Below are 26,536 nucleotides of genomic sequence, written 5' to 3'. Positions count from 1 at the left end.
AAAAGAGGTTGGCTAGTTAGTAATATGCATTGCTACATTCCTGAAACATTAAAATAAAATAAAGAGAAATAATTACATAACACTGTGAAACCATTAAGCCATATTTTTTGGGATGGTGTCATACTGTATCATACCATTGCATCCCCACTGGACGGATAATCACTGCTATCACACACTTTTGGCAAGCCAAATATGTTATCATAGATTACGTGTAAATGCAGCAGTTCATTCCAACAGATCCTTATTGTCCAACATGCCGGCTAATTATATACATTATCTCTTACTGCTTTAGTAACAATATACAGTACATTACTACCAGGAGGTAACCCATCAAAATAATTTAAAAAACTAGCCAGGCAGTAAGAGAATTAGTTAGCTAGCAGCCAATCTTATTTCCAACCTCTTAAGCTAGCTGAGGTCAGTCACTGTGCATGTGCATTAACTGCATATAGCTAGCTAGCAAAAGATAAATATGTGATTATGATTGGCTGGATATCATCAGGCAAATAGAGATGCCTGTAGAAACCTTTCATGTGTGTTGGCTGGCAGGGCTTTCCTTAAAAAGATAATATGCAACTGCAGTACATTTAAGTGAAAAATGTTGTGACACATGGCCAGGCAGCAAATTGAATGAACTTGGATTTAATTCCACGGCTATTGGCTAATAGCAGTTGTTATGCCATTTAATGGTAAACAAATCAATCAACTCAAATACCATTGAATCTTATTTGTTGCTGTATTATTAAGTTGTCAGTTATTCCATCCATGCCTTAATTTTCCATTCTCAAGGCTTTCAATTTGTGTTTTGACCTCTTATATTCCTCTAAACAGAATATCAGGAAAAATTTCATTTGCCAGCCAGTAACAAAGGCTTGGCTTTAAATTATTGTTTGGCACAAATTTGTTTAATTGTAGATTTATTTATAGAATGGAATCAATATTGCATAACTCAAACTATTTTTCAATCATTTTTAGTGTTTGTGTTGTGTCCAGTGCGCTAGCTAGATATACCAGTTAGCTCATTAGCAAGTTAGATATCCCAATCAGCTTTTTCATAGATAGCTTTGTCAGTGACACATTTCCCTAGTCTAAAAAACAGATTTTAAATGTCTCTTTTTTAAGCTACCTACTTTACTATGTGTGACACATTTGTTGTTGTATCCATTAGCTGAATAATCATGCACCTGAATTTGGCACATCCATTCAGAAAATAAAAGAAATATATCTTCTAAGGATTTTCGGTAATATTGTCTAATAGAAACTAGCACATTCCTGAATAAGCAGACTGCACATATACTGAATTGCAGCACCACAACAGGGCAATTTTCAGTTTATACAAGGTTTAGATTAACAGAAAATTAGAAATGAGAAAATTATACTTTCAGACCAGCAAACCAAAATTCCCCCCATACCAAATATGAGCAGCTCAGTTCCAAAAACAAAAAAGCACAAGCATAGTCAATTCCCAACTGAAGGACCCATCAACCCTTTATATCCCAAAATGCTTTAGTCAACATTCCAGGTTTTTAAATGAATGTGAGCACAGGGATGAATAAACGGCTGCTAAGCATAATTTTTTGATCTGATGCAACTTCTGGGTAGCAACCTTGTGAGGCAGAAATCTGCTGGGTATGTCAGCCATCTTGAAGTGTGTTTTTCTTGGCGTGATGCAGTATGATTGCAATGGAATCACTAGCTACTCTTGTGACAGCAGTGAGCTCATGAAGCATCAAGCTGTGTGAAAATGCCTTTCATCTGCTCCTGCTGCTCTGGCTTGGAGAGCGGAAAATATAGCCCAGCTTTATCCTTACAACTAGAATAGATTTGTGAAATATCAGTGGATCCAGAAAGATGGAACAGCATTGTTCCTTGCAGACAAACAAAATATTCTAAATCCATACAAAAGCTGGTATGTTTTGTCTACGGATTCATTCTACAAGACAGCCTGAACCATGTGTTTTGATTCAGAAGGTCCTGAGGATTATACATTTATGTATTATGTGTAGCAGGTGATTGTGTAGCAATCAATAAATAATGGACTACAATTCTTGCTGGATCACTTGACTCTGGACCAATGAGGATGAAATCATGGGTATAAAATCTAATACCTATTGCCCCTGAGTCAAGTGCAGAGTATAATTTGTACTGATCCAGCAAAATTTCTGTCATAAATTCAATAGATAACCCAGCAATATAAGACCTCATTGTCCAAAGTATCAACTTAGTGATAAAGTGTTCACCGCCATAAAAATGTTTGCAGCCAGGAATACTTAAGCATAAAATGCCAAGCATATAACTATCACCTTATGTTCTGTTGGCACACTAATCCATTGCTGTTTGCAAATGTCTTTTTATACTTCTGTTCCACCATAACACATAAAATTCCCTTGTGCTGCAGGTTTCTTGGCAGCTTAGGTAATATAGCAGCAAAAAACGATTCCGCCTCAGTAAATGCGCTCCTCACCTGAATCTGCTGAATCAGACCATTTGAAAGACCTATCATTGTGTAACCTGTTCTTCAATATAACTGGATGCTGAAGCTTTTTTAGCATGGCAGCAAACTAGCGTTAGTGAACTTGTCCAAGTTCAACCCTGTCTTTCTTTCTTGGATGAGCTTATCACCATATGCTTGCGGCAGATTTGTATTGTTGTGCATCAGTGAAGTTACTAGTTTATGGTTCAAATGCTTCATGCACTTAATTGTGGTAGTCTGTGTGAACATGATGTGCCCTGCGATGGCCTGGCAACCTTGTCCAAAGTGTATTCCTGCCTGTCACTCAGGGCATGCTGGGATAGGCTCCAGCACCTCCTGTGACCCTGACCAAAAATAAGTGATTATAGACAATGGATGGATGGATGGATGAAAGGATGTGTTAATGTCAGTTGAAAGTTTGCATTTACTGTATATGGAACATGGTATTCCTAGTGATGCATTATGGATAAATTATCCTATTTTGTCTTTGTAACTTACTTCCAAACATATGCTTGAAGTAGGTGTAATAGTGATTGGTGTGGTAAATGTACTCTCCTTGCTCAATAAAACTACTGTATCTGTACTCTATCTGTAGCAGGCCAACATTTAGGTTATCAGCCAATATTTGGCTCTGCACGCCACACTTTTATATTTGTAAGCAAACAATTCACATGTGGTTAAAGTGAAGATTCTTTTTTTTTTTACATTTTGTAATTTTCACTAGAAATTACAGCACTCCATTTCAGGGAACCATAATGTTTGGGATACTGTATATTAATAATATGAAAGTAGTCATGTTTAGTACTTTGTCACATATCCTTCGCATGCAATGACTGCTTTAAGTCTTTAAGCCATAGACATCAGCAGGCGCTGAGTATCTTCTCTGACGATGCTCTGCCAGATCTGTACTGCAGTCATCTTCAGCTCCTACTGGTTTTGCAGGCTAATTGCCTTCTAAAATTAAAGTTTTCTCTTCAGAAAATGTTCAATTGGATTCGGATTGGGGGAATGACTTGGCCAGTTAAAAAGTTTCTGCTATTTAGCTTTGAAAAACTCGTACAAGATAAGATTCTTCTGTACACTTCATAATTCATTCTGCTGCTGCTGTCAGCAGTAACATCATTACTGAAGACAAGTGAGCCAGTATCTGAGACAGCCATACATGCCCAAACCATAACACCCCCATGACCATGTTTCACAGATGAGAGGGGTGGGTACTTTGAATCTTGGGCAGTTCCTTTTGGCCTCCTCGCATTACTCTTTCAATCACTCTGACACAATTGAATCTTGGTCTCATCTGTTTACATTACCTTTTTCCAGAATTCTGAAGGCTTTTTTAGGTACTTCTTAGCAAAATGTACCCTGGCCATCCTGTTTTTGCAGCTAACTAGTGGTTTGCAACTTGCAGTGTAGCCTCTGTAGTTCTGTTTAAGTCTTCTGTAGACAGTAGTCACTGACACATCCATGCCTGCCTTCTGAAGAGTGTTTCTGATCTGTCGGACAGATGTTTGGAGGTTTTTTTCAGTATGGTGGCAATTCTTCTGTTTTCAGCTATAGAGGCCTTCCTTAGGCAACTAGCCCTGAGCTCACCAGTGCTCTCTTTCTCATTAATGTTCCAAACAGTTTATTTTGTTAAGCCTAAGGTTTGGCTGATGTCTTTGACTGTATTTTTTGTTATTGTTGTTGTTGTTTTCACGGGTGCTCATGTTGACAAACACCAATAGCAGACTCCAAAGGCAGCCATTTGTGAAGCCATTTGTCCTAAATATTATTGTGCCCTGAAATGAGGGGGACTAGGTAGTTGGGAAAACCGAAATTCATACAAATACCCTTTAAAAAAACTGAAAATTTGCACTTTAGCCACATGTGAATTGCTTGATCACAAATCTAAAATTATGGAGTTCAGAACTGAAGCAAGAAAAAAATATGTCTTTGTCCAAAACATTATGGAGCTTACAGTGTACTGTGTACTATTACTTTGTTTCTGTTTGCAATGCAGAGCCACAACTTCAGAAATCCTCCATTCCTTTAACATTATTAATAACCTTTCCTTGATGCACTGTGTGTTTCCTTTGTGTGCATCAATAATGTAGTGAATGTTTATTGGTGGATTCTAACCGGATGCCTCCTTAGTGATGCCAGCTTGTGCTGAAGCATGCACCTACACAGGTACGTGTCTTTCAACACAAGCTGTACGTGCAGGGCAGGCTGCAACTTGTTGGCCACCAGCTGAGTAACTACCTGTCTGCAATACTGTATGTGAGCATGCTCCAATCTGCGCTGTCCAAATAACATTCTTAATGCATGTATTAATACCTGAGTTCCGACTGACTCAGAAAGCATTTGGTTCTACTGTGTGTCAAGAACCTCAAATTCACCATTTTTCATTATGGGACCTTGGAAACTTCAAAGACAAGATGTAAGAAACTGGAACTGGGGGGCGGTGTGCGATTTGAGGTGTGAATGTGTGTGTCTGTGTGAGTGTGGGATGCATGCATGTGTATGTGTGTCAACAGGGGTGGCCTGGTGATTCTGTATCTTAAATTGGTTAATATACCTACAGGCACTATGTTTCAGGTCAGGTCATACCAGAATCGAGCATGAGTCAGAGTGCCACTACTGACTTTGTAACTTGGTTTAGTTGTTGCCTGATCTACTGTCTCCAAATAGCAGCTCACCAACATTCCCATAATAGCCAAAGCTGTCCCTCCCAAAAATATCTTTAAATATTGATATTTAATGTCACCATAATGCTTACTAGGAGAGTGTCAATCTCCTTATAACCTTAATAAGGTGAGTTGTATTATAAATTGACCTGAAACATTAAATATATTTCACTTAATCCTCACTTTGCTGACATGTGGGACTTAAAGAAAAGGTATTACACTCAGTGTAATTGTGAGTTTAGATTCAATTTTGTCAATAATAATAATAATAATAATAATAATAATAATAATAATAATGTTCATTCCTTACCAGGATATTTTGTATGTATTCTGAAAGTCAAATAAATCAGATTCATGCTCATATCATTATGTTTTTATGATTAACAATTAAACAATTTATTTATATGCCAGATTTGTATCTGTAGATTTTCTGAAGATTCCCTAAATTGGTAATCAATTAGAAAAGAGAAGCTGGCTCTGAAGTGCATTTATTTCATTACAATCTATTTTTAATACAAGCTGACATTCTGTGAGAGATGTGAGTATATAAAAAGCATGTGTGTTGAGAGACATGGGGCTGACGAGTGGACAGAGTTATTCCCATGTGCCCATATGCCCAACTAAAAGGCCAACAGGGATAAGGCCATTTAATAAAAAGGCTGGGCCATCTTTAAGCTCACTAGAGGAGATAACATGCTGGCATTGTTGCACAATGTACCTTTAGTACCGTGTCTTATACGGAACTCATTGAATGTTTCAGGATAGATGGGTCAAAGGTCACAGGGCATCCTGTGCAGCTGTCATAATCAGTATCAACAACAGCAAGGGTGGCAGAGAGTGTTCTGGAAAGGATTGTTTCATAGGACGATTCCTTACTGCAGTAGATAAGACAGAATGAAATGAGCCTTCTCCTCCACCTCCATTTGCTAAAATGAAACTCTAGCCTCCTCCATGTATGATTCCCCTGTTAACCCATATTGATATTTGAATGTTGCTGCAAGATTTCTTTCACCTACCAAAGGGGGGTGCATTCTAGGACAGCCTCCAGCTCTTACAGCTCAGCCATTATATAGAAACTGACAATATACTGTGGACAGACCAGAGGTTGAACTGCAGTGATGGACTTTGCATTAAACCCATTAAAGCTTTCTGTAATGGCTAATATATAAAGTATTTCTCAGCAGCTGAAAAATTGCAGGCTCGGTACCGCACATACTCTATTTCCACACGCCTTCAACAGAAAGCGCCATCCCTGTCTCTGACCATGGATTTATCTGCATTTTCGTCTTTTGTGGGTCACTGATAAAGCTCCTGAAGATTTATGCTCGTCTCACTCGAAGAATGGTGCAGTTACAAGCTGGGTGAGCAGCTGTTCAGCATTCAGCAACACACACTATCGCAACTGCACTCCCTCTCTCTCTCTCTTATTCCTGCTGGGTTTTCTGAGTTGCAGTGACATCCGGTGAGCAGCAGGAAATAATTGGTTGCACCAAGAATCAAGGTCAAGAGTTTGTGGTTTGTCATTTTGAATGGAGAACCTTGAATTTTATTTGCTCCATCGAATTTTCTCTTTATGATTGTCACTCGTAATATCAGTCCTATATTCCAGTAGTTTTCAAACCTGTGTATGGTGGTTTTCGTTCCAACCACAATTGCAATCCCAGAATATTAACAAGCTGTTTATTTTTCTAAATTGGTTTCTTTTCGTGTTTAGAGTGATTATTTACCCTCTTTAGCCTCGTTGTCAGAAATAACTACGCATGTCATGAAGCATGAATTCCAGGCCCCAGCCTACACAGCAGTCCCCCAGGACCAAATTTTAGAACCACTGCTATAGTCTAAATATGTAGCTACATTGATGATTGGCATGGTCATTGGGTTGCGTTCAATTTAAATCAAAATGTAGGATGGAGAGCCCACTGGATCAGACAAGGCCCTGTGGATAACTGCCTGCTGTTTCATTAACACAGGGATTAATGGCACCCTCAATCTAACAGTCGTGGGAGGGTCTGGAGAAAGGAGAGAAATCTCATTCCAAAGCCAGTGCTCTTTCCTCCTGTCAGTTATTGCTGCATCGTATTTCATTGTCATTATTTTTCCACAGCCTATGTTTTCATCAAGCGATATGGACATGGCCATCTCAATCAATGCGGAGATATTTCAAATAACTAACATGATGGATTCTGCAATATACAATATAGATCTTCTCTTTCCATACAGCAGACATGATTCCAGTGAAACATGCAACAACAACAAAAAAAGACTGTGAACCTGGCCTGCAGAAATGATTATATCTCGCAGCATACATCTCAAATCAGGACCCATATAGATTTCCCATGATAGCTCCAATGGCAATGCAAACTCAAACACAAAATCAAACAATGCTTGCACATAATTGGGGTTCTCAGTAGTGGCCCATTGGAGCGGCAGACTGACCATTTAGTCAGCCGTGATTGGCTGAGTACTCTTGCCTGTTAGTGTGGAGGACTAATGGTTTCATCAGTTGTGCTTGGTTGACTTCTCTGATCCATTGGCAAGCAAGGCATGGACCAGACATTCGAAAGAGCCCTGGGCTACGTAGGTTAAAAGTGGCTGCGCATGCTTTAAATCCAACCCTTACACTGGTCAGGTCTGAGGTTTCAGCTCTAATCCTGGTGCCTGATGAAATCACGCTGGTTCCAACAGAAATCACACACTTGACTAAATGAGATGATGACCCTGACCTCAACTATCTTAAACCCTCTGCTTCCCATCAGCAATCCCCACATCCACTCCCCAAATCACTTCCTGATGAACAACAACTGGTGAGAGATTATCAGATTGGGCCTTTGGCAGATTCTGGATGCAGCGCCTCAGTCATGGTTAGAGGATATTCCTTCTACCACCCCTAGGTCGGGATTATATGTGGCCCATTTAACTCGTGCTGTCGGCTCAGCCCGGCAAGGTGAAAATGAGGCTTCACAAACCCTGTCTTACTGATTATAATTGATCTTTCAGTATTTGCAAGCATTCGACTATTCACTGACAGCCCATGGTCGCTCCACACATTATGGGGTTTGTGAGATTTCAGTCTCCCATTGCCACAAACAAGCCCTGCTGTTTTACAGTGAATCGAGGGAAGTCGCTCATCTGCCATTCAGAGAAGTCCCCTGGACGAGAGACAAGGTCTCTTTAACAGATATGTTTATCCTGCAACAGCTTCCAGAGTCTCCTAACCTCATCATGTACGAGTAGGACCTGTATTGTGCATGATGTGTCAGAAATGACTCGAGCCCAGTTACATTGAAAGTCTTTGTATGACTCAGTCACTCAAGCGCACCTGGACTCTGTGGTGGGGGGTTTGAGCATAAAGAAAAATTTCCGCCTCCCTCCAAAATTCCCCTACTGCCGAGAGCTGGCAACCACACCTCCATTTGGTCCTCTGATGCTGTTGTAGGTTAAACTTTGAATATCCCTCAAAGGCTCAAAATCTGAATTTTCCGATAGCCCATGTCTCTCCGATGACCTTTCGGTATCCAATTATTGTACGTCACTTCAGATAAAAGTGCCTGCCAAATAAATGGAATGTCTCTTTTTTCCATTGCTTCCATCCCCATGGTTACAGATTTAGTTGCATCACATTGCAAAACATTTATTTAGGGATGTTTTTTTTTACATTGATGATTTTTTAATAAACTGTTTTGCAGATTCATAAATATGCATGTGCAGTTCTCATCCTTGCTATAATCATTTTGTCACCTTGATACTACAATAATAAACAAGACAGCAAACTCCGTAGGGCTGTGCCAGCACAACTAGATCAGAGCTATGTGAGGGAATGGTCGCCCCTGAAGCTGAATTAAATTTTACATAGAACAGGGGGCGAGTAGGTGCTGTCCCACTGGCCTGCACCACGTTGGGAAAAGTTGAGGATTAAACAGAAGCCTGGAGCCCTGAGGACATGACTGGAGCCACGTAAGGGAAATGCACAAAAACACTCCCCTCCCCACTCCCCCTCCCCACGCTCCCCCCATCCATATCAGCGCCTGAGGAGCCAGAGAAAGCAAACGCAGGCAGCTGCTGTGCTTTTCTGTGGGTACCCAAATTGTGGCGCTCAGTCGTTCCCATGCTGAGACCCGGGTTCTGTCGTACGCAGGCTTCGCGAAGTGCTTCATTCGGCCTCATCAAGCAGTCAACTCCTCAAACCCCTGCTTTCATCTGCTCACAGACCCGCTGCGCTAATTAATGCAACTTTTACAGCTCCGGCTGTGGCTATGAGACGAGAGCACCGACACACATGACAAGCAAGGCTCCCGCACACACACAGACACACGTGCACACAGTCAGGCGCACATATGTACACACGCATACACATTAACACAAACTCAGAGGGAGATGTACCCACACATTGACACGCGTGCACAGCAAATCTGCAGAATCAAAGGAGTAGTGAGAGGCAGAGGGGTGGGGGGGTGGGGGGGGGACAGTCACTCCTCGTTAAAACACCACACTCACGACGCACGCGGTCCTGCAATATTCTCTGACTCCCTGCCTCCTCACCACAATAGTGCGCAGCCACATTCAACGGCACGGGCAAGAGCCTACATGAAGAACCGTACGCAGACTGTGCGAGGACCCAGATCCATCGCTTACACCAAGAAGCGCAGCATCCTCTGCCTTCCGCTGCTGCTCGGTTCTCCTGCAGCGCTCTGGCACGCGCCGTCCAATGAGCAGCCCAGAAAAAAAGCCCAATCCCTCAATCCTCTAAATCTTCTGCCCCCCTTCTTCTCCTCCTCCTTCCCCCTCCGGCTCTGTGGCTCCGCGAGCCTGCTGGATTATCAACCGAATTTTGCGAACGCAAACGCCGTCCCTACCTTAATTTCTGTGATCTTTGGTTTCCGATGGTGGCCGCCTGATTCCTCCAAGCCTGCACCTAATTCCTCGTCTCGCTTCTGTGCAAGCCCGCCGTCGCTGCCTCCTCCTTTCTCTCTCGCTCTCTCTCTCTCTCTCTCCCTCTGCCTCTCGCTTGCTCTATTTTGCTCTCCCTCCCCCTTCTCCCTCCCCCGTGCTCTACCTCCCTCTCTCTCTCTCTCTCTCTCCCGCTCCCCCCCCCCACTGTCTTCCTCACTGATTGTGAATGGACATTTTTTGTTTGAACTCACAGACGTTATCTGTGTAGAAATACACGCAGATCGATCGCTCGATGTTGTCACGCGAGCAGTTCACTCCCTCCCCACCAGCATCACTCCTGCTTCCCTCCTCCACAGTTCCCGTAGTGCAGGTTTCAAATGCACACACCCATCCACCTCTCCGCTCATCTATTGCCATACCTCCTTTCCTCCCTCCATCCTTGCTCTCTTTCTGCGCTCCGGTTAAAGGCATGTACTTGACAGGCCTTGGTTTGATTGATGTTCAGACATATAACAGACAAAAATGGCAAAGCTCCTCTGCTCTGTTGTGATTGTGGTCCTGCTGTCCTCTGACAAACCATGTACTGTATAATGATGAGGAAACAAAGCTGTCAGATCCATGAGCCCGCCACACCGGGGAGGTAAACAGGGCTGTGGGCTGTTGTGAGTGCCTTTGTACTGTGTTTTCATTCCCCAGGGACGTCTGTGCTACCAAATGGACCATGCACAAATGCGTTCTGTGCGCACACACACACGCACACACACACACGCACGTGCACACAGGGAAAGGAAGGAGGCATGTGTCTGCAAGAGAGGGAGAGTGCATGTGTGTGTGATCATCGTGTGTGTAGAGCACAGTGTGTGTAGATGGTAGCTGTCCAAGAGAACGTGGGCGTGGTTGTGTGATCCATTCTGTCAGAGCCATAGTAAAGAGTTGACTATTGAGCATAGTCCTCCTCCTCCTCTCATTATCCGGCTGTAGCGGAGCAGCTGCTCTCGGGCTTCAGAGGACGCAAAGGTTTCAAGGAGGACCGCAGGAGTCCTGTTTCCACACGGGCTCATTAATCAGAACAAAGGCCGTGCTCCTGGGGAGAGAAAGCCTCGAATCGGCGGTACTAATTGAATCAGAGATCTGTTGACCCTTTCAAAATGGAATGGATTTCGTAAATTGGTGCCATGTTTGAGAGATATATGAGCATATTGACAGGATTTAATGTTTTTTTTTTTTTTTTATGCAAAGGAATGTTAATATTTTAACCACAATTATTTACCAAAATGATCAAATCTAGCTTCTGTATTATTTGGACTAAATGACTTATTACAAATATCTGTCACTGTATTGTCACACTCTGTCTAATCTGAGGAGAATAACCTTTAAAAATCATATGGACCGAAGACAATGCACCTTTATGAATTTCATTTATAGGCCACATTTATATATTTCAGGAGTGTCAAATAATTCTTTGGAATATAGAATTCATTGAAAAGGTCAAAAAATGCACACTGCAATGCAAAAATAATTCCTGTGTTCTACCATTTATACATCCCTGTGCATACCTACCATTCCCCTGTAAAACCTTCATAGTGACCTTATCTGAGTTTTTTTACTGTCAACCTTCAAATTCTGGTTATCGGGCTCAGCATCCAAATCCAGAATATTATGTACAATGGCATATTCACTCAGGGCCAAGACTATTTAATTTATCTGGAAGATTTGTGATTTTAACCAATCACAGCAGTATACATGCCAAACTGCAGGCAGGGACAGGCTACAGTAATGACCTCTGCCTTTAATACAATATTCAGAGTCATTGGAAATGTAGAGCCCAGACTGCTTAATGCTTTTCTTCTGGACATATAGGCAGTGTAGGTTTTACCATCTGCTCAAAATAGCAGTCTTTCAGATTATAATGTTCAGCCCTCTGGAGAGGATTTTGATGGACCATATACAGTAATAGATCGTACTACATCTTCCTGTTGCAGTTCAGCCATTACATTATGAACATCTGTCTATGTGATTGTGCGCATGACTGCCTGTCCATTTAGCATGTTTAAATGAATGCTGTGCCTATATAAACTATTTTTCTTGTTTTATATTTTCTCAGGTCTATGAAAAAGGCTAATGTTGACAAAATCCCTTGATGCATTAAATCATTGCATTATAAAGCACAGCTTAGCCCCAAACAAACTAAACATTTACCACTTGAATTTAAATATGCAAGTGACGGATTTTTTGCTGGTGTGTATATCAGAAAGTTACTTATCATGTTTGTTTTTGTTTTGTTTTGTTTTGTTTTAAAAAAAAAATTATTTAAACCTTTATTTAACTAGGGAAGGTCCCATTGAGATTAAAAATCACTTTTTCAAGGGAGCTCTGGTCAAGACAGGCAGCAGCACGTTTTCTAAGACAGTACACTATTTTCCTGTTGACACTCAAAGATGCAACTATTTTCAAATTTGTACGTAAGACACATATGAATAAACAGAATGTTAGATTCAGAAGATAGCGTCTAACATTTAATCATGATTCTACATAAATCTTTTTCTATTCAAATTGAATCATAAAGCCAATTAATTCTTGCTGAAGAACCTGCTAAAAAGCTTCATATTGAGAAGCAATATTAATCAAAATGCACGCAATATTGAAGTAATTATAGTTCGTTCAGTCTAATACATCTTAAAACAGTATTTTATTTAAGGTTATATATTTTTATAATTTTTTTAATTTACATTTTGTTTATTTTGTCAGGTTGGTGGAGTATTTTTGCATGTTTCTATATGAACACTTTATTATAAGAAAGACAAGAAAGAAAAACATGTATACCAGCTTGGAATCTAGCTGTTCATACAGCTGTGCAGAGCCTTCAGGTTATCGATGTGGTTCTTCACTCTTGCATGCATTAAGCCTTGGCACATGTCTTCAAATCTGTAAAGGGACATAACTGAGGATATTGACAACACACAAGGAAGGATTTAAGTAAATGTGAGCAGAGTTCCAGAGAAAAGATCCATAATCTGTTTTATTTTTAATTTGCCAACATGCTCTATCTAGGGCAGCTTGGATAATGGATTGTTTATATTTTATTCATTTATATAGCTGGATATTTTCTGAGGCAATTCATGTTAGGTGACTCAAAGACTAAACCAGATAACCTTCGATCTTCTGGTTGCCTGCCCAGTGTGGGACACTGCTGCCCCAGTAGACAGAATGACTTGGGGTGACAGCTGCAGCCTTAACACTGAAGCATGTTACATTCTGCTTCCTGTTTTGTGAATTTGGTTCAGAAATATAATGAAAAAGATATACCGTGTGCCCATTCTGCCAGATTTATAATCTATATGCTGGGAAGCTATAATGTAAAACACCCAGAAATTAAATCTTAAATTACAGTGTTTATACAATGGATGATAATTTATTTAATGGAAACAAAAAAAAAGGCCTGTCCTCTGTACCATTATATTAAATCATATCATAGGGCAATCACCAAACCAGCATTATCTCTTGCACTTGCCATCTGCTATCATTGACCTAGTTTTTACAGGAAAATTTCTGGCAGCCACCGTGTGCATTGAGAAAAGATTTTAGAAAAGAAAACATCTTAGATAAACATAGAGTACAGGGCCAAATTTGAATTGCTTCTTAAAATGAGGATTACATTTAGTAACAGCAGCAACTGGATAATGTCCTGTATATTCAAATGATACTGTTTACGATAACTCGATATCACGACCAATTTACTAAATAAGGCGAAACGAAGAGATTCCCCTCTGGTACACAAGGAGCAGGTGAAATTCTGCTTGTGCACGAAGTGCCTGTGGAATAGTCTGAAGGTTGAAAAGCAATATTAACACCTCAGAATGGTTCAGTGACTTCTGTGTCAATGGCCACCATCAATCTCAGCCAGATCTCCTCCAGAAAGCGGGGCCTTAGGCTTTGCCTTTGTCCCGATGCTCATAAAGCTGTCAAATGGGAGCCAGCCGCTCAGTCCCAAGCCAACACAAATTCAGTTCCCCCTCCCGCACATCGTCACCCCCTACTCCGTTTTACTAGAACTTTAGGTCTTTTTGCTTTCTTTCTTTCGAGGGAGTCCATCTGTCAGGTCTTCCATGAATATCTGCAAGCCAGTCCATCAGTTTTTTCACCATTTTCCTTTTTTTCATTTTCTTCCCAATTTAGAATGTAAGATTGGATTTACAAGTCTGTCTCAGTGCTGCCGAGTCCTCCGTCAATTCTAGTTCCTGTACAGAAAGACAGCACTCATCTACATGAAAAAAGGCCATCTTGTGTGTGTATAACGAGTTGGTGTGGGAGAGGAGGGATGGAAACATGGACCACTGTATTTGAAAGGAGGAGTGAACAGGGAGCTTGAATTTTTTAAACAATGCCCTTTATTTAAAAATTGACATGATAAGTGTCCCTGAAAAATAAATTCTAAACATTATATGTCACTTCTGATACGTCCTTCCCCATTGAATGAGAAAGTAAATAAAATGTAAGAACAAGAAGTGGACAGCCAATGAATTTAGCTGCGAAAGAGAAATGGTTTGCGGTGGCTTCTCTGTCAAGCCCACTTCAAAACTGCAACATACACGCGTACATCTTTATTCAAGGTTGAGTGCCACTCAGAAAGGTCCTTAACTACTAACTTCTAAGACAGGATTTACATCTATGGGGGGTCCCTTCCCCCCGACTGTCCATTAAGCAGAGGAAGGAATTCTAACGAGGGCTCGTTAATGCACTACATTTTTCATGATCACATGCTCCTTTTCAAAAAGAATACTGAATGGTCCTTGAGGACACCCTTGTCCTCACATCAAAACACTGTGGAGTAGAGGGAAGCACACCTCTGCTGATGATCAGACATGTTCAAGTTCCTAGTGGTAAACACAACGTGAGACAGGAATATATACTGTATACTAACGGGGGAAATTGTTTTGGAGGAATACCCATGGTGAAATTCAGAGGTGGAGCGGGAATTATATGTACACTTGCTCTTTATGATTTGGTTAATGCCTGAAAGAGCTTAGATGAAATGCAGACCTTTGTAGATTTGATATATTATAATAATTGTTAGAATCATCAGTACTGCTTTTAGCCAATGGAATATTTTTTAAATCCCCTGCATCACTCTCACACCACCACCTTTGCACCATTAGATCGAAACTTTAAAAATGCTGGTGGGCAGCCAATAAGCACACAACCTCTGAACATTCATGTTGCTTGAAATTTTCTAATTGAATTTAATGCAGGGTTTTGCAGTGTTGCATAAATAAAAATAAATGACAACCGCACCAGTGGGGGAAGGAGAGAGGAAGGTAGCGATGGAGGGAGAGAGAGAGGGAGGGAAAGATGGAGGGAGAGAGACTTGCAGGTAGCATCCTTATTCAACATGGGCTTCAGTGCACTGCTGCAATATTTATTCTTATTCACATTAATTCTGTTATCACATTCAGAGGCAATCTATCATCATGTATAATTTGTTTCCAGTGTTTGCTTGTAGGGGATTAGTTGACTAGTGGGTGGTGATCTCCTCTCTCAGAATCCTCTGACTCATCTGTTATACCTGTGGAGTTTTGTCTTTCAAATAGATACTTAGACCTGAGCAAGAGCATAATCGTGTAGGTGAGTGCAGGTTAAAAGAAAGGTTTGTCGGTCTGATGAACACATGGCTGTCCGAATTTTTTGTCATTGTCATAGCTACACAATAACCCGTTCATATCTTCGAATGGTCTGTCCCACAACATGACTGACCCAGAGCTCCTGAGTGTTCGGGGTGAAGTTCTTTAAGGCAGTTGCTGGGCTCGGGTTGCATGTTGCTCAATAGATATTGAATTGTTTCCCTGTTTCCCACCTAAGGCAATTCCGATGAATGGATCTGAATGGCAAGGCTGTGAAGCACCCCATCGATCTTAAGCCAGGGAAAGCCAATCCTCCGACAAGGCGGTGAGCTGTATTGAATGCAGGTCAAAATTACTCAGGGAAACAAAAATCATACTCACTTCATATGATCATTTTGAAAGTGAAAAAAGGAAAACAGATATTTTGCCTGCTCAATCCGCTTTGAATTTTGAGTCAGGACAAACAACCCCAAAGACTGAAATAATAAGTGCGTAACTTCTGTGTTGACATAACACCCTCTCTACATGCATGCTTCTATCTACAAATGAGTAATGGCTCAATAAAAAAATCTTTATGAGGAAAGTCGGGCTGATTGTAAAATTATTTTGATGAATTTGAGCATTTGCAAACCGAGAAAAGAGCTGACTTAAATAGTTAAATATTTTCAATGACATTTTTGTTTCATGCTCTGTTAACTAATTTAGCATCATCTTCAAAAGAATTCATATAAAAACCAATGTCCGTAGAGTAAAAACAAAAAGGGTGTCCCCAAAACAAAAAAAGGCAAAAAAAAATCAATTTTTAATATGCCTCCTTTCAAAATACAGCCTTGGGAATAATATAAGCATTGCAATGATGTATTATTCTGTAGATGAAATATCAATAGAAGAGATATACTCCAGAAGGATTGGGTACCCTAATGTTGAAAAGAGAGAAAAGAAGCTTGTCTGTTCTGGAGGTTTCATTGGATGGTTCAGTCTCTATCATTAGTAGAGATGTTGAAGGCTCCACCTGGCATGCTCCCAGGAAACTCTCCAGGGACCTCATTCGTAATACTTCTATATGCACAGATTTTATTATAAATTCAATAGACTTTATCTTATGTGATGATCAATGCACAAATTGAAATTGAACTGACATGGAAATGTGTATGCAAACTCTATAGTATGTGTACTGCAGGAAATGTTTTTTTTTTGTTTTTTTTTCAAATTAACAAATATTTTCTTAATCCCCTCATGTATGGAGATGTATAGGCATCACATTTATTTTGGTGCTAATGCAGCACTCGCTGTGGGGGGTACTTTGTCATGGACTATAAATCTCATCCATATATGATCCATTACTCTTTTGGTGTGTATTGAATGTAAGGCTACATCTGTAGTACTTATTTAAAAATTGTTATTTTGAAGTGGTACGGTACCCCATAAATGCAATAGCCTGCACATGCCAGTGCAAGCTCATCCATAATATGGGTTTCTATCATCCCTGAAGTATTGTTGCAATAATCTTAAATCTGTACGCAATAATTTGGGCATGGTCAGCCATTTTGGTTAAATGAAAATTGTTGTCTGCCGCCCATCTTTGGACACATTAAAATTTCCTTTGCAATTTAACACAGGGACATGCTGTAGATCATGGATGCCAAATATGATGAGAATCAGACTAACGTTGTTGGAGAGCACACTGTCTGTGTGTTTTAAGCTATGGGGCCCTCGTATTTTCCCCTTGAGGAGAGTTATCATTATAATGCTTATTACCTCTGAAGATGGAATTTTAATACATGTTATGAATTATTTGACATCAGAATTTTTTTCATTAGCAGTAACCACTTTTCAGTTTGTGGATGTGAATGTGCCTGACAGCTATCAGACACGTTTCTTTTTTCAGATTCGAGGCACGACATCCAAGACTGTTTAAACACAGTTTGGGTTTGGGGGGGCTGGAGCCTATCACAGCATGCATTTGGTGAGAAAAATGAATACACTCTGGACAGGTCATTAATGATTATTTCTAATGAAATAACATATTTGACAATACTGATTTACAAATGTATTATAATAATTCTAATTGTATAATTACAGCACAGTTTGAGACAATAACGAGATCAACTACATTTTCTATGCAATGCCCATGATATAAATTCTAATGCCTAGTCATAAATGCCATCTGCGTTTTCCATTAATGTACATACTTTCACAAAAACTCAGCATCTATCAACACACTCTTTTTCCTCCCACACCTCTTTCCTACTGCATGGCCTCTATCCATTCCTCTCTGTCGGTATCTAACCTTACAACAACCTTGCAAATAGACAGACCACCAAGAGGTTAAATTGGCAACATCTCATAAAAAAAACATTCACATGGACACAATTTGATGTAAAATGGCTTAATGCAATTATGTGGATGGGGGAGGTATAGTTCAACAGTCAACGATTCAACCACACAATGGGGACATCAAAGTCCGATTCAAAAGGCAAAGGGTCAAGTCAGAAGGTACGTGAAGGCGGCAATCAAGTTATGGGAGTTTCCAGATAGCGTCAAATTTTTTGGCTGGGAAGCTGTTGTCGCTTCAACAAGTGATCAGATGGTAGATTCTCCCATACCGGCTGTGATTGTGGAGTCCTGTGAAGAAGAAAGAACGGACAATTAAGGACAATTCCACAACGCACGCAAACAGAGCCAGCGTACATAAATCCACGGCAAACAAAATGTGACAAAGACTGCCGGTATGAGACATCTGGACCGCGAGACATGGTCCTTGATTTACGGCCAGGCATTTTTTTTTTGTTTTTAATCCGAATTCACGGTTCACTCCCCCCTGTCATAAACAAAGGCTCGCCGGCTTGCTTTGGTTGCAGCCAGCCCCAGATAAAGGGGGCGGTCGAATGGTGACGAGGTCGTAAAAGAGCAGGGGGCCGCGGCCGGGGAAGCAGATGGGGGCAGATGGCGACCCGACAGACCGCGGCTCGCGGAGCCAGCGGGGCGGCTGGCGCGGAGCGGGGCCTGCCAGCGCGGCGGCGGCTCAGCGAGGCGGACTGGCAGCAGCGACCGCGTTCGCGCGCTGCCACCGTGCTTCAGCAGCCGGTCGGGGGGGCTCCCGAGCGTCATTCGCCCCGCCGCTCCGCCGCGCCTTCAAGGGGACGTCAAGGTCTGCCCACGTTCACCCCCGCTGAGCGCCGTCACCCCCCCGGTCCCCCAGCACTCCCCAACGCAGATCAAGGCCCTCTTCAGGCAGGGCCATTCATCACTGGATGCAGTCTCTCTCTCTCTCTCTCTCTCTCTCTCTCTCTCTCTGTTTAATGCCACGCGCACCAGGACTCAGCCTGCGACTGCTGGCCCGGGAGCAGGGATCACAGCTGGGGAGGGATGCCGCGCTGGAGCCGGTGAGCGACTGTGCCGCCGCTATATCTGTCGCCGCTTACGGCGCTTCAGAAGACCCGCCCGCGCGCGGTCCCCCCGGAGGCACGTCTGCGGTATTGCGAGAGCTCGCGTCGGGCTCGGATAAAATGCTTCGCTTCCCTTCCCCATGACTCACCTCATACGCTGGGTTTATGAAAATTCCATCGGGTTCTTTAGTTCGGGGGAGATTCTCTTGCTGGTTCTGATCCTAAAAGTATTAGAAGAAGAGTTTCATGTAATATATACAATTGTTTGTTAGCATTCTGGAGGTTATTTTACAATATATGTATGTGCATTTCACAGTAAGTTATATGCATAGATAGTTTCTATAATTTTACATACCATAAGCAGTACATTCTGAGGTGAAATAAAATATTATAATACAATTCCAATATGAAACCCTCTGCACACAGCATACTAACCTTCTCTAGAACATGCAACCATTCTTTAAGACATTTACATAGAAATTGACTTTGATATTATCACAGCGGTGTTAAGAACAGTGGTGCATATCTAAAGAATCCAGTGACTACATACAGAAAAGATCAGCACTCGCTGATTGAAACATTTCAGAATATTGCCTTCATCAGTGAAATGGTATTGCATTTTAATAATGTAATATGTAATACATGTAACATCAACATAAAACAAAAATAAACCAATAATTAGCATTTGTGTTAAACAAGTAATAATGATTACACCTCCCTTTTTGCCTCCCTATAAGTTCATACCAAAATAATTGAGCAGTCTAATTAAATTTTATAATCAGTTTGAACATATATTTCTATGTGCAGTATTTTTCTAGATTAGATGACAATAGTTGTGCAAAGACAGAAAAATGTTTTTTGGCTTGTATACTTTATTTCACATAACTGATGATTACAGAATGTCATTACCACTCGTGGTCAAGACAACAACTGAGCTTGGCTCAGAGAAACCACAACAGACGAAAGGGCATAGATAAAACTACACTGCACTGTTTCCATAATTTTTTGCCAGAATTGTATACAGAAGCTGCATGCACTAACTGCATTAGTTATCTCCTCCCAAGCAAATTTTAACATCTGCAGGGAGTGCTGAGTATCAGAGAGACAGATAAACAACAAGCCAAGTTATTGTTTTGTCTGGAGGGTGTATCATTCAGCAACCTAAAATAAAGTTCATACGCGTGTCATGCTAACCGGGAAGACAAAATAATAACCAAGCAGAAAGTCGCCTGCATTGTATGCTATTGTATGTTTAGGCAATGTTTTTTTTTATTCTGACGGAAGAAAATTTGAACAAATTTCTATTATGTAGTTAAAACCTGCACCTCCCACAAAATAACTTATTGGGAGAAATGCCTGATTAGTACATTGTTATCCTTGTCTTCTATTGCAGTGGTAGACAACGGAAATTGGCATTACACCCAGCGCAATGAGCATGGCTCTTAAAGGGAATGAAAAGAGGTCATTTGATTGGCTATGAATGAATCTAGCTGATAATACATTCAACATAATCCATCCCATCTCCCACCTGCGCCACGTGCTTTGAGCTGTGCTTGTCGCGCCATTGAATGCATCCACAAGCTGCGCAACATTGATAGAAATAGAGCCCATAGTCTTATATATCTCGCTCTATAGCATCACCACAGGTATACAAGCTATTTAGAGAAGAACTGTCAGTCAGACCTTGGATTTTGCAGGTAGGCTATAGTCTTCATCATAGCCAAAATATCAAGTACTGTATATTCTGAATTGTAGTTATTGACTTTCATAGACCTATGAACCATTTTACATTTTGGATTTGCTGCCATGATTTAAGTAGTCACTAATAGCCTGAAAGTAGAGGCTCTGATTGTTAGACTCTCTAATTATCTCTAAAAGATCTCTAATTAGCTTTAATAGTACAGAGCAGAGGTGTCAAACTCCTGTCCCGGGGCCACAGTTTCTGCTGGTTTTTCAGGGTGCGCTCGGCACCAGTAATTTATTGATCACTGATTGGTTGATTGGCTAAATAATCTATCCACAAGCCCTTAATTGGCAGTTGATTGAAAGAAACCACAAAGACCTGTAGGCACTGCGGCCCCCTGGGAATTCGGTTTGACAACCCGGCTGTAGAAGTAGGCATATACACCTGCCATTAGCGTGTAACACCATTTCACTGATGGAAGCCATATGCCAAAACTTTTGGGTGTGGGGCTCTTATGAATTCTACAATAGAACTCAGGGGCATTTTTCAAGATTTAGTGAGCCAAAGCTTTTGTTTATTGCATTTCATTTCTTAACAAATGAGGAGATGGAGATATACATTGATTAGAATAATAATTCAATTATCTCCAATGACTAGAAAACACTTCAAATCATAACCCTGCAGCACTAAACAAGATTAATGTTGGGCTTCATTATGAGGTTGCGGTTAATGTTCTGGAGTATCACATTTTTATTTTCATATCGGTAATGACGACCGTGGCAATCACTCACTGCATACTGTGAGAAACTTCCAGCAGAATATTAAGTTTCATAATCTAAAAATCTCCAAAGGCGAATCACGCAGTGGAATACTTTATCTTAATATCTTCTTGTCACGGTTACCTCAGTAGCAGCAGTGTCAGATTCAGATGGCACATCTTTATTGTCTGCGACGTAGGCAGGATTCTCAAAAGTCTCCTGGGATCACAGCAGAAATAAAATCACAAACACTGAGCCATGCAGAACTAAAGCACACTATACAATACGTTGTTTTTTATTTCCAGCGGCTGGTTACCTTATCATTGGTGGCAGAGCTAGCCATGGGTGACGCCTTAGTAATGCCACCAGGCACGGCTGCCTCAGCGTAGGCGGGATTTTCAAAGGTGTCCTTGAATGTGAATTTCAAGGAATACGAGTCAATATCCTTGTGTCATACAAACCTAAGGCACACATTCTAAGGCAGTTGGTTTTTTCACGGATGGTTACCTTCTCAGGCATGCTGGCAGCGGTGGCGGGTCTAGAAATGCCGTTTGGTACGGGGGTCATCCTGAACTCAGCAGCATAGGCCGGATTCACGAAGTTCTCCTGGAACCACAGACCCGTTAGCAGCGCAGGGCCTACGTCACCGGGCCATAAATTCAGAGCAGCGGAATCTGCTGTGTTCCGTGGACGACAGTTACCTTGGCTGCGGCGCTGATGGCGGTCACCTGCGTAGCGACGCTGAAGGGGGCGGCTCTGCTGCCGGGGTCGGCCGCGTAGGCCGGGTTCTCGAAGCTCTCCGCGGGCTCGTCCGCTTTCACAGCCTCCACATCGTTCAGCTGCAGGGCGCGAGAGGAAGCGCGAGGGCTATCATCAAGAAGAATGCAGCCGCAAGATGCACGGGGAGCGCTGGTACCCTTTCTCAACGCCCACCATGCCCAGTGTCTATGCCCCCCCCTGCCCGTCTTTCACTATTCTCTTTCAGCTTTAGATCAGAGGGGGTGATCTCATCCTTAAATGTGCGTCTAAACGAATGCCATGCACAACAGCACAACAGCACAACAAAAAATCAACACCGGAAACAGCAGAAAAAAAGAAAAAAAAACACCAGGAGATAACCAGATAAAAGGGCCAACACAGCTCATTAGAAAAAAAGCAATAACAGGAGGCCCTGATGGCAAGTCAGATACAGTTTCATGCATACAGTCCAATCCACAGAGAATGAGAAAGCAGCTACAGCTGCTCAACATGTGCCACTGCAGCTGTATATCACCAGCATAACATGCAGTCCCTTATAATGGAAAGGCGCTGTCTGCACTGTTACATGCATCAGACAGAACACTAGTTCTTTATAATACACATTCAGGGCTCAGTGGCTTTTGTGGATATTTCAAGCATTTCCTAAGCTCGTTTGAAATTTCTTTCTGAGATTAAAATTATTAAGAGAGGATGGCTTCCATGAACACAGGAAGGAACTGACTTTCTCGAGGCTCGGGCTGTGGACATCCACTTGTACTCCGGGAGGGAAGTGCCGGTCCTGCTGCTCAGCAGAATCACTTGTCCAATTCCTAAAAAGGGGCAGATGAACCAAAGAGAGCAGCAGTCAGATACCCCTGTTCCACCATTGGAGTTAAGCACTGCACTGTCAGGAACATGTGGTACGGCAGCTTTGCAAAGAGGTGCGTTCTGGGAACAAGAATTCAAACAGGATGGCAGGGATATGAAATTAAATGAGTAAAATTTCTTTTAAGCATAATCAAGGAAACAATTATGTAGCGCTATCCATGTGATTCACCTCCAGCAAGGGTCTTGAGGAGTAAAGAATCATCACATCACAAAACCGTATTATTTTAGAAGGAACGTCTGTCATGTGATCTTCCAGGAACATTCAGCTTTCATTATATATGGGAAATTGCAACACTATCCTTCAGCCAGTAAGGCAGTCGGTGGATGTAGTAGAGACTGCACTTGAGATCTTCCCGAGAGATTGAATTGGAATGTGAATTTAATTTAAATGGTGGGTGTAAAACCTTTTAAAGGACTTGCAATTTTCAAAGCACAAGGAGTGTACAAGAATGTTTCAATTGAGTTGTCAGGGTATCTTGTAAAGCAGAAAAGCATATTGTCTATATTGCAAAAGATATTATAAATAATAAGAACATTGATATGAACACAACAACTACTAAAAACAACAAATATATATATATAAGTCTAGCTACTGTACTACTTATAACAAAAAAATAATAATTAATTATAAAAATTATAATTAATACTGATATGATCTACATAAAAGCATTATGATAAGGTACATGTTTAGTTCCAATTTAGCATAGGTAAAGCTTTGGCTTATAAGATGACAGACACTCTGATGGTATTGGCATTGCTGGCCCACTCACATGAAAGTGGGGATGTGGACATGATTAAGTGCCTCCAGGATCTTGGCCTTCCTCTGTACGACCAAGACCAGGCCACCCACGAGCAGCAGGAGAAGCAAAGACACTCCGATGGCAATGCCCACTGCACAAAAAGTCAGTCAGTTAATGCGTGTGTGTGTACGTGTGCTTGCGTGTGTGTGTACGTGTGTGTGTATGTGTGTGTGTGCGAGTGTTTGTGTGTCCCTCTCTCACATGTGCACAAGCTAAGAAAGCCATCAGAGGGATAGGTGAGTTTGACCTTTTGGCTTAACTTAATGTCCAAAGCAATGATTTCAGGGATGACAGGCACACACCTGAAGCAGAAAGAGCTGCATAGTCGTCCTTCTGACAGAACTCTCCACTCCAGTTAGGTGGACACCTGTAATACCACAAAAGACATCAGAACTAGATATAATACCTCCTTCTTTCTCTTTAAAAATCCCAGTTTGACACAGGAGCACAAAAGAACCAGGGCAGATAGAATTAGTGGGCTTGTAGTTTCTGAATAAATAGACTGACTTGCACAGGGCCTGGTTATCACTGAAGTAGCAGGTTCCACCGTTCTGGCATCTACATGGAGGAGGTATGATGGGTGGGGGGTCGAAGCCTGTCGGAAGCGGGAGAAAGGACAGTGAATATCCCACCGAACATTCACACCCAATCAGAAACGAAACCGGATCAAAATGGTACCTGCGTCGCAATCGGTGTTACTGCCTGAGACGAAGCCGGTTCCCTCAGGGCAGGCGCACGAGTAACCCCCAGGCCTCAGCAGGCACAGGTGGCTGCAGGTGCCCTTGCATGGGTTCCTCACTGCGAACATAAAGCATGCTGGTCCGCTACACAGCACATTACATCACACAACCAGGCACATGAAAGTACATACGCCGATATAATGTCCTTCATGAGGGCTATAACAACAGTAGTAACACTGAACAACAACATCTAGAGAAACCACGTAATTACTACTTATGAATCTACGTTTATATTTACTTTCCTTTATTATATTTCTCTAGCAGTTTTTGTCAAAGATTTTTCTTATTTCCCTAATTTGCAAAGGCCAATCATAAAAGCCTATCAATTTGGGCGAACAGACAACCAGATGAGAAGAAAATGCATCTCACTTGCTATAAAGTTGTATCTCTGCTGCTGGTAGATGCTGACTTGCGTGAGCCACGGGCCAGCCGTCAGCAGCTTGGTCTTCTGCCCTTTTCCGAACTTATCCTGCCGGAACACCTCCCCCTTTTCCTGGGTGCTCCAGTAAACATGGTCCTCAAAGACGCTCACACTAAAGGGGTTTCTCACATCTAGAGGGCAATGACACGTCAGAACTCGAGAAATGTGCAAATACATAATGATGAGAACAGGTCATTCAGACTTGGCATTTAAATGTCCTTTCATTCATTGACCTCTGCCAGTTTTATCATTCAGATATTACCGAGTCAGCTGCTTACTATTTTATGTGGTTGACTCGCAACTATCTAATGTACTGCTCAATTCATCTCTTACTGAATAAACCATGCCATTTTGGCTGAATGAGTCAAAAATCAAAGTTTAATAATGAATCGTAAAAAAAAACTGAAAATAAAAGCTCAAACATTCAAGTGAATTACACTTCTGAAAGTTGTTTTGTTTGATATCTGCATATTATTCAATAGCTCTTCAAATTAAACATTTATTAAATTAAGTTTATTAACTGGGAAGTGCAGTCTTTTTTCTTTTTTTCTCTCCAATTTTTTGGACGGTATAATTGTTAGATTGCTGGATGTGTGTGAGTGTGTGTATGTATATGTGTGTGTGTATCTGATATAGTACATTTAAATAACAAAACTGTATATATTCATTAAATCAATTATAACCACTGTCATATGGTTGTTCATGAACACAGTTTGAAATATTACAAATTATTTATTTCAATTAGAAAAATCCAAAAGTCATGCACAGCAATTTATGCACATAATCATCTTCATAAAAGTAACAGTTATTTGGTCGTGTATCCGTCTGTCTGTCAGTGTACTTGCGCGTACATGCGCGCATGTGTTTGTGTGTGTGTGTGTGTGTGTGTGGGTTTGTGAGTGTAGTTTTTTGTGTGCATGTTTAGTTTTGTGTCTGTGAGGGATTTATGCTATAATTCAATATTTTATTAATATTTCAGTTCACATATTTTACCATAATAAATATACTCTGGCACAGTGGGTCACGCAAATATTGAGTGTGAATGGTTTGAATGGGGGAAATGGTCTCAAAGAAACTGTATCTGTCGTCCTCCAGGGCTTACCAATATATACTGCAGTACGCCTATCTTCGCCAGATGGTAGGACTGATTCAATGCGACTCTCCTTGGCATCTGACCAGTAGATGCGGTCATTATTGGTGAAGTCAATGGATAGGCCTGTGGGCCAACCCAAGCCATTGTCCACCAGGATCTTCCTCTCCCTGCCGTCCATCCAGGAGCATTCAATCTTGGGTACATCGCCTCGGTCAGTCCAGTAGAGCATCCTGAGTGACACAAAGAGAGACAGACAGACAGGCAGCCGAACAGGAAGTGAGACAGAACAAATGGAAAATACACAGCGCTAACAACAAAGCTTAGGAATGTTTTTTCATCCTTGACTGTTGTTTGCAATATAGGCTACATTAAATTACA

At 41.4% G+C, this 26,536-nt stretch overlaps 2 protein-coding genes across 3 annotated transcripts in view; both read right to left on the bottom strand.

The window, feature by feature from the left end:
• The window catches only part of LOC118220859 (MAGUK p55 subfamily member 3-like), a 37,317-nt gene extending 27,138 nt beyond the window's left edge, over window positions 1-10,179 (bottom strand). For both annotated transcript variants that reach the window (XM_035405224.1, XM_035405225.1), the window contains exon 1: window positions 9,993-10,179. The gene's annotated coding sequence lies outside the window, so the exon portion shown is untranslated. The remainder of the gene's footprint in view (window positions 1-9,992) is intronic.
• A 7,465-nt stretch (window positions 10,180-17,644) lies between these two features.
• Window positions 17,645-26,536, bottom strand: part of lrp2b (low density lipoprotein receptor-related protein 2b) — a 57,372-nt gene continuing 48,480 nt past the window's right edge. The window contains exons 69-81 of the mRNA XM_035397829.1: window positions 26,168-26,388; window positions 25,014-25,196; window positions 24,583-24,702; window positions 24,412-24,499; window positions 24,207-24,271; window positions 23,875-23,995; window positions 22,959-23,046; window positions 22,180-22,317; window positions 21,986-22,084; window positions 21,795-21,887; window positions 21,623-21,697; window positions 19,186-19,257; window positions 17,645-18,272 (exon numbers count right to left, since the gene is read on the bottom strand). Of these exons, the coding sequence (XP_035253720.1) occupies window positions 18,231-18,272; window positions 19,186-19,257; window positions 21,623-21,697; window positions 21,795-21,887; window positions 21,986-22,084; window positions 22,180-22,317; window positions 22,959-23,046; window positions 23,875-23,995; window positions 24,207-24,271; window positions 24,412-24,499; window positions 24,583-24,702; window positions 25,014-25,196; window positions 26,168-26,388 (1,405 nt within the window). The 3' untranslated portion in view covers window positions 17,645-18,230. The remainder of the gene's footprint in view (window positions 18,273-19,185; window positions 19,258-21,622; window positions 21,698-21,794; window positions 21,888-21,985; window positions 22,085-22,179; window positions 22,318-22,958; window positions 23,047-23,874; window positions 23,996-24,206; window positions 24,272-24,411; window positions 24,500-24,582; window positions 24,703-25,013; window positions 25,197-26,167; window positions 26,389-26,536) is intronic.

Source organism: Anguilla anguilla, chromosome 2, assembly GCF_013347855.1.
Source record: "Anguilla anguilla isolate fAngAng1 chromosome 2, fAngAng1.pri, whole genome shotgun sequence".
Taxonomy (NCBI): domain Eukaryota; kingdom Metazoa; phylum Chordata; class Actinopteri; order Anguilliformes; family Anguillidae; genus Anguilla; species Anguilla anguilla.
The sequence above is the reverse complement of the archived record's forward strand: the minus strand, read 5'-3'. Positions and strand labels throughout refer to the sequence as shown.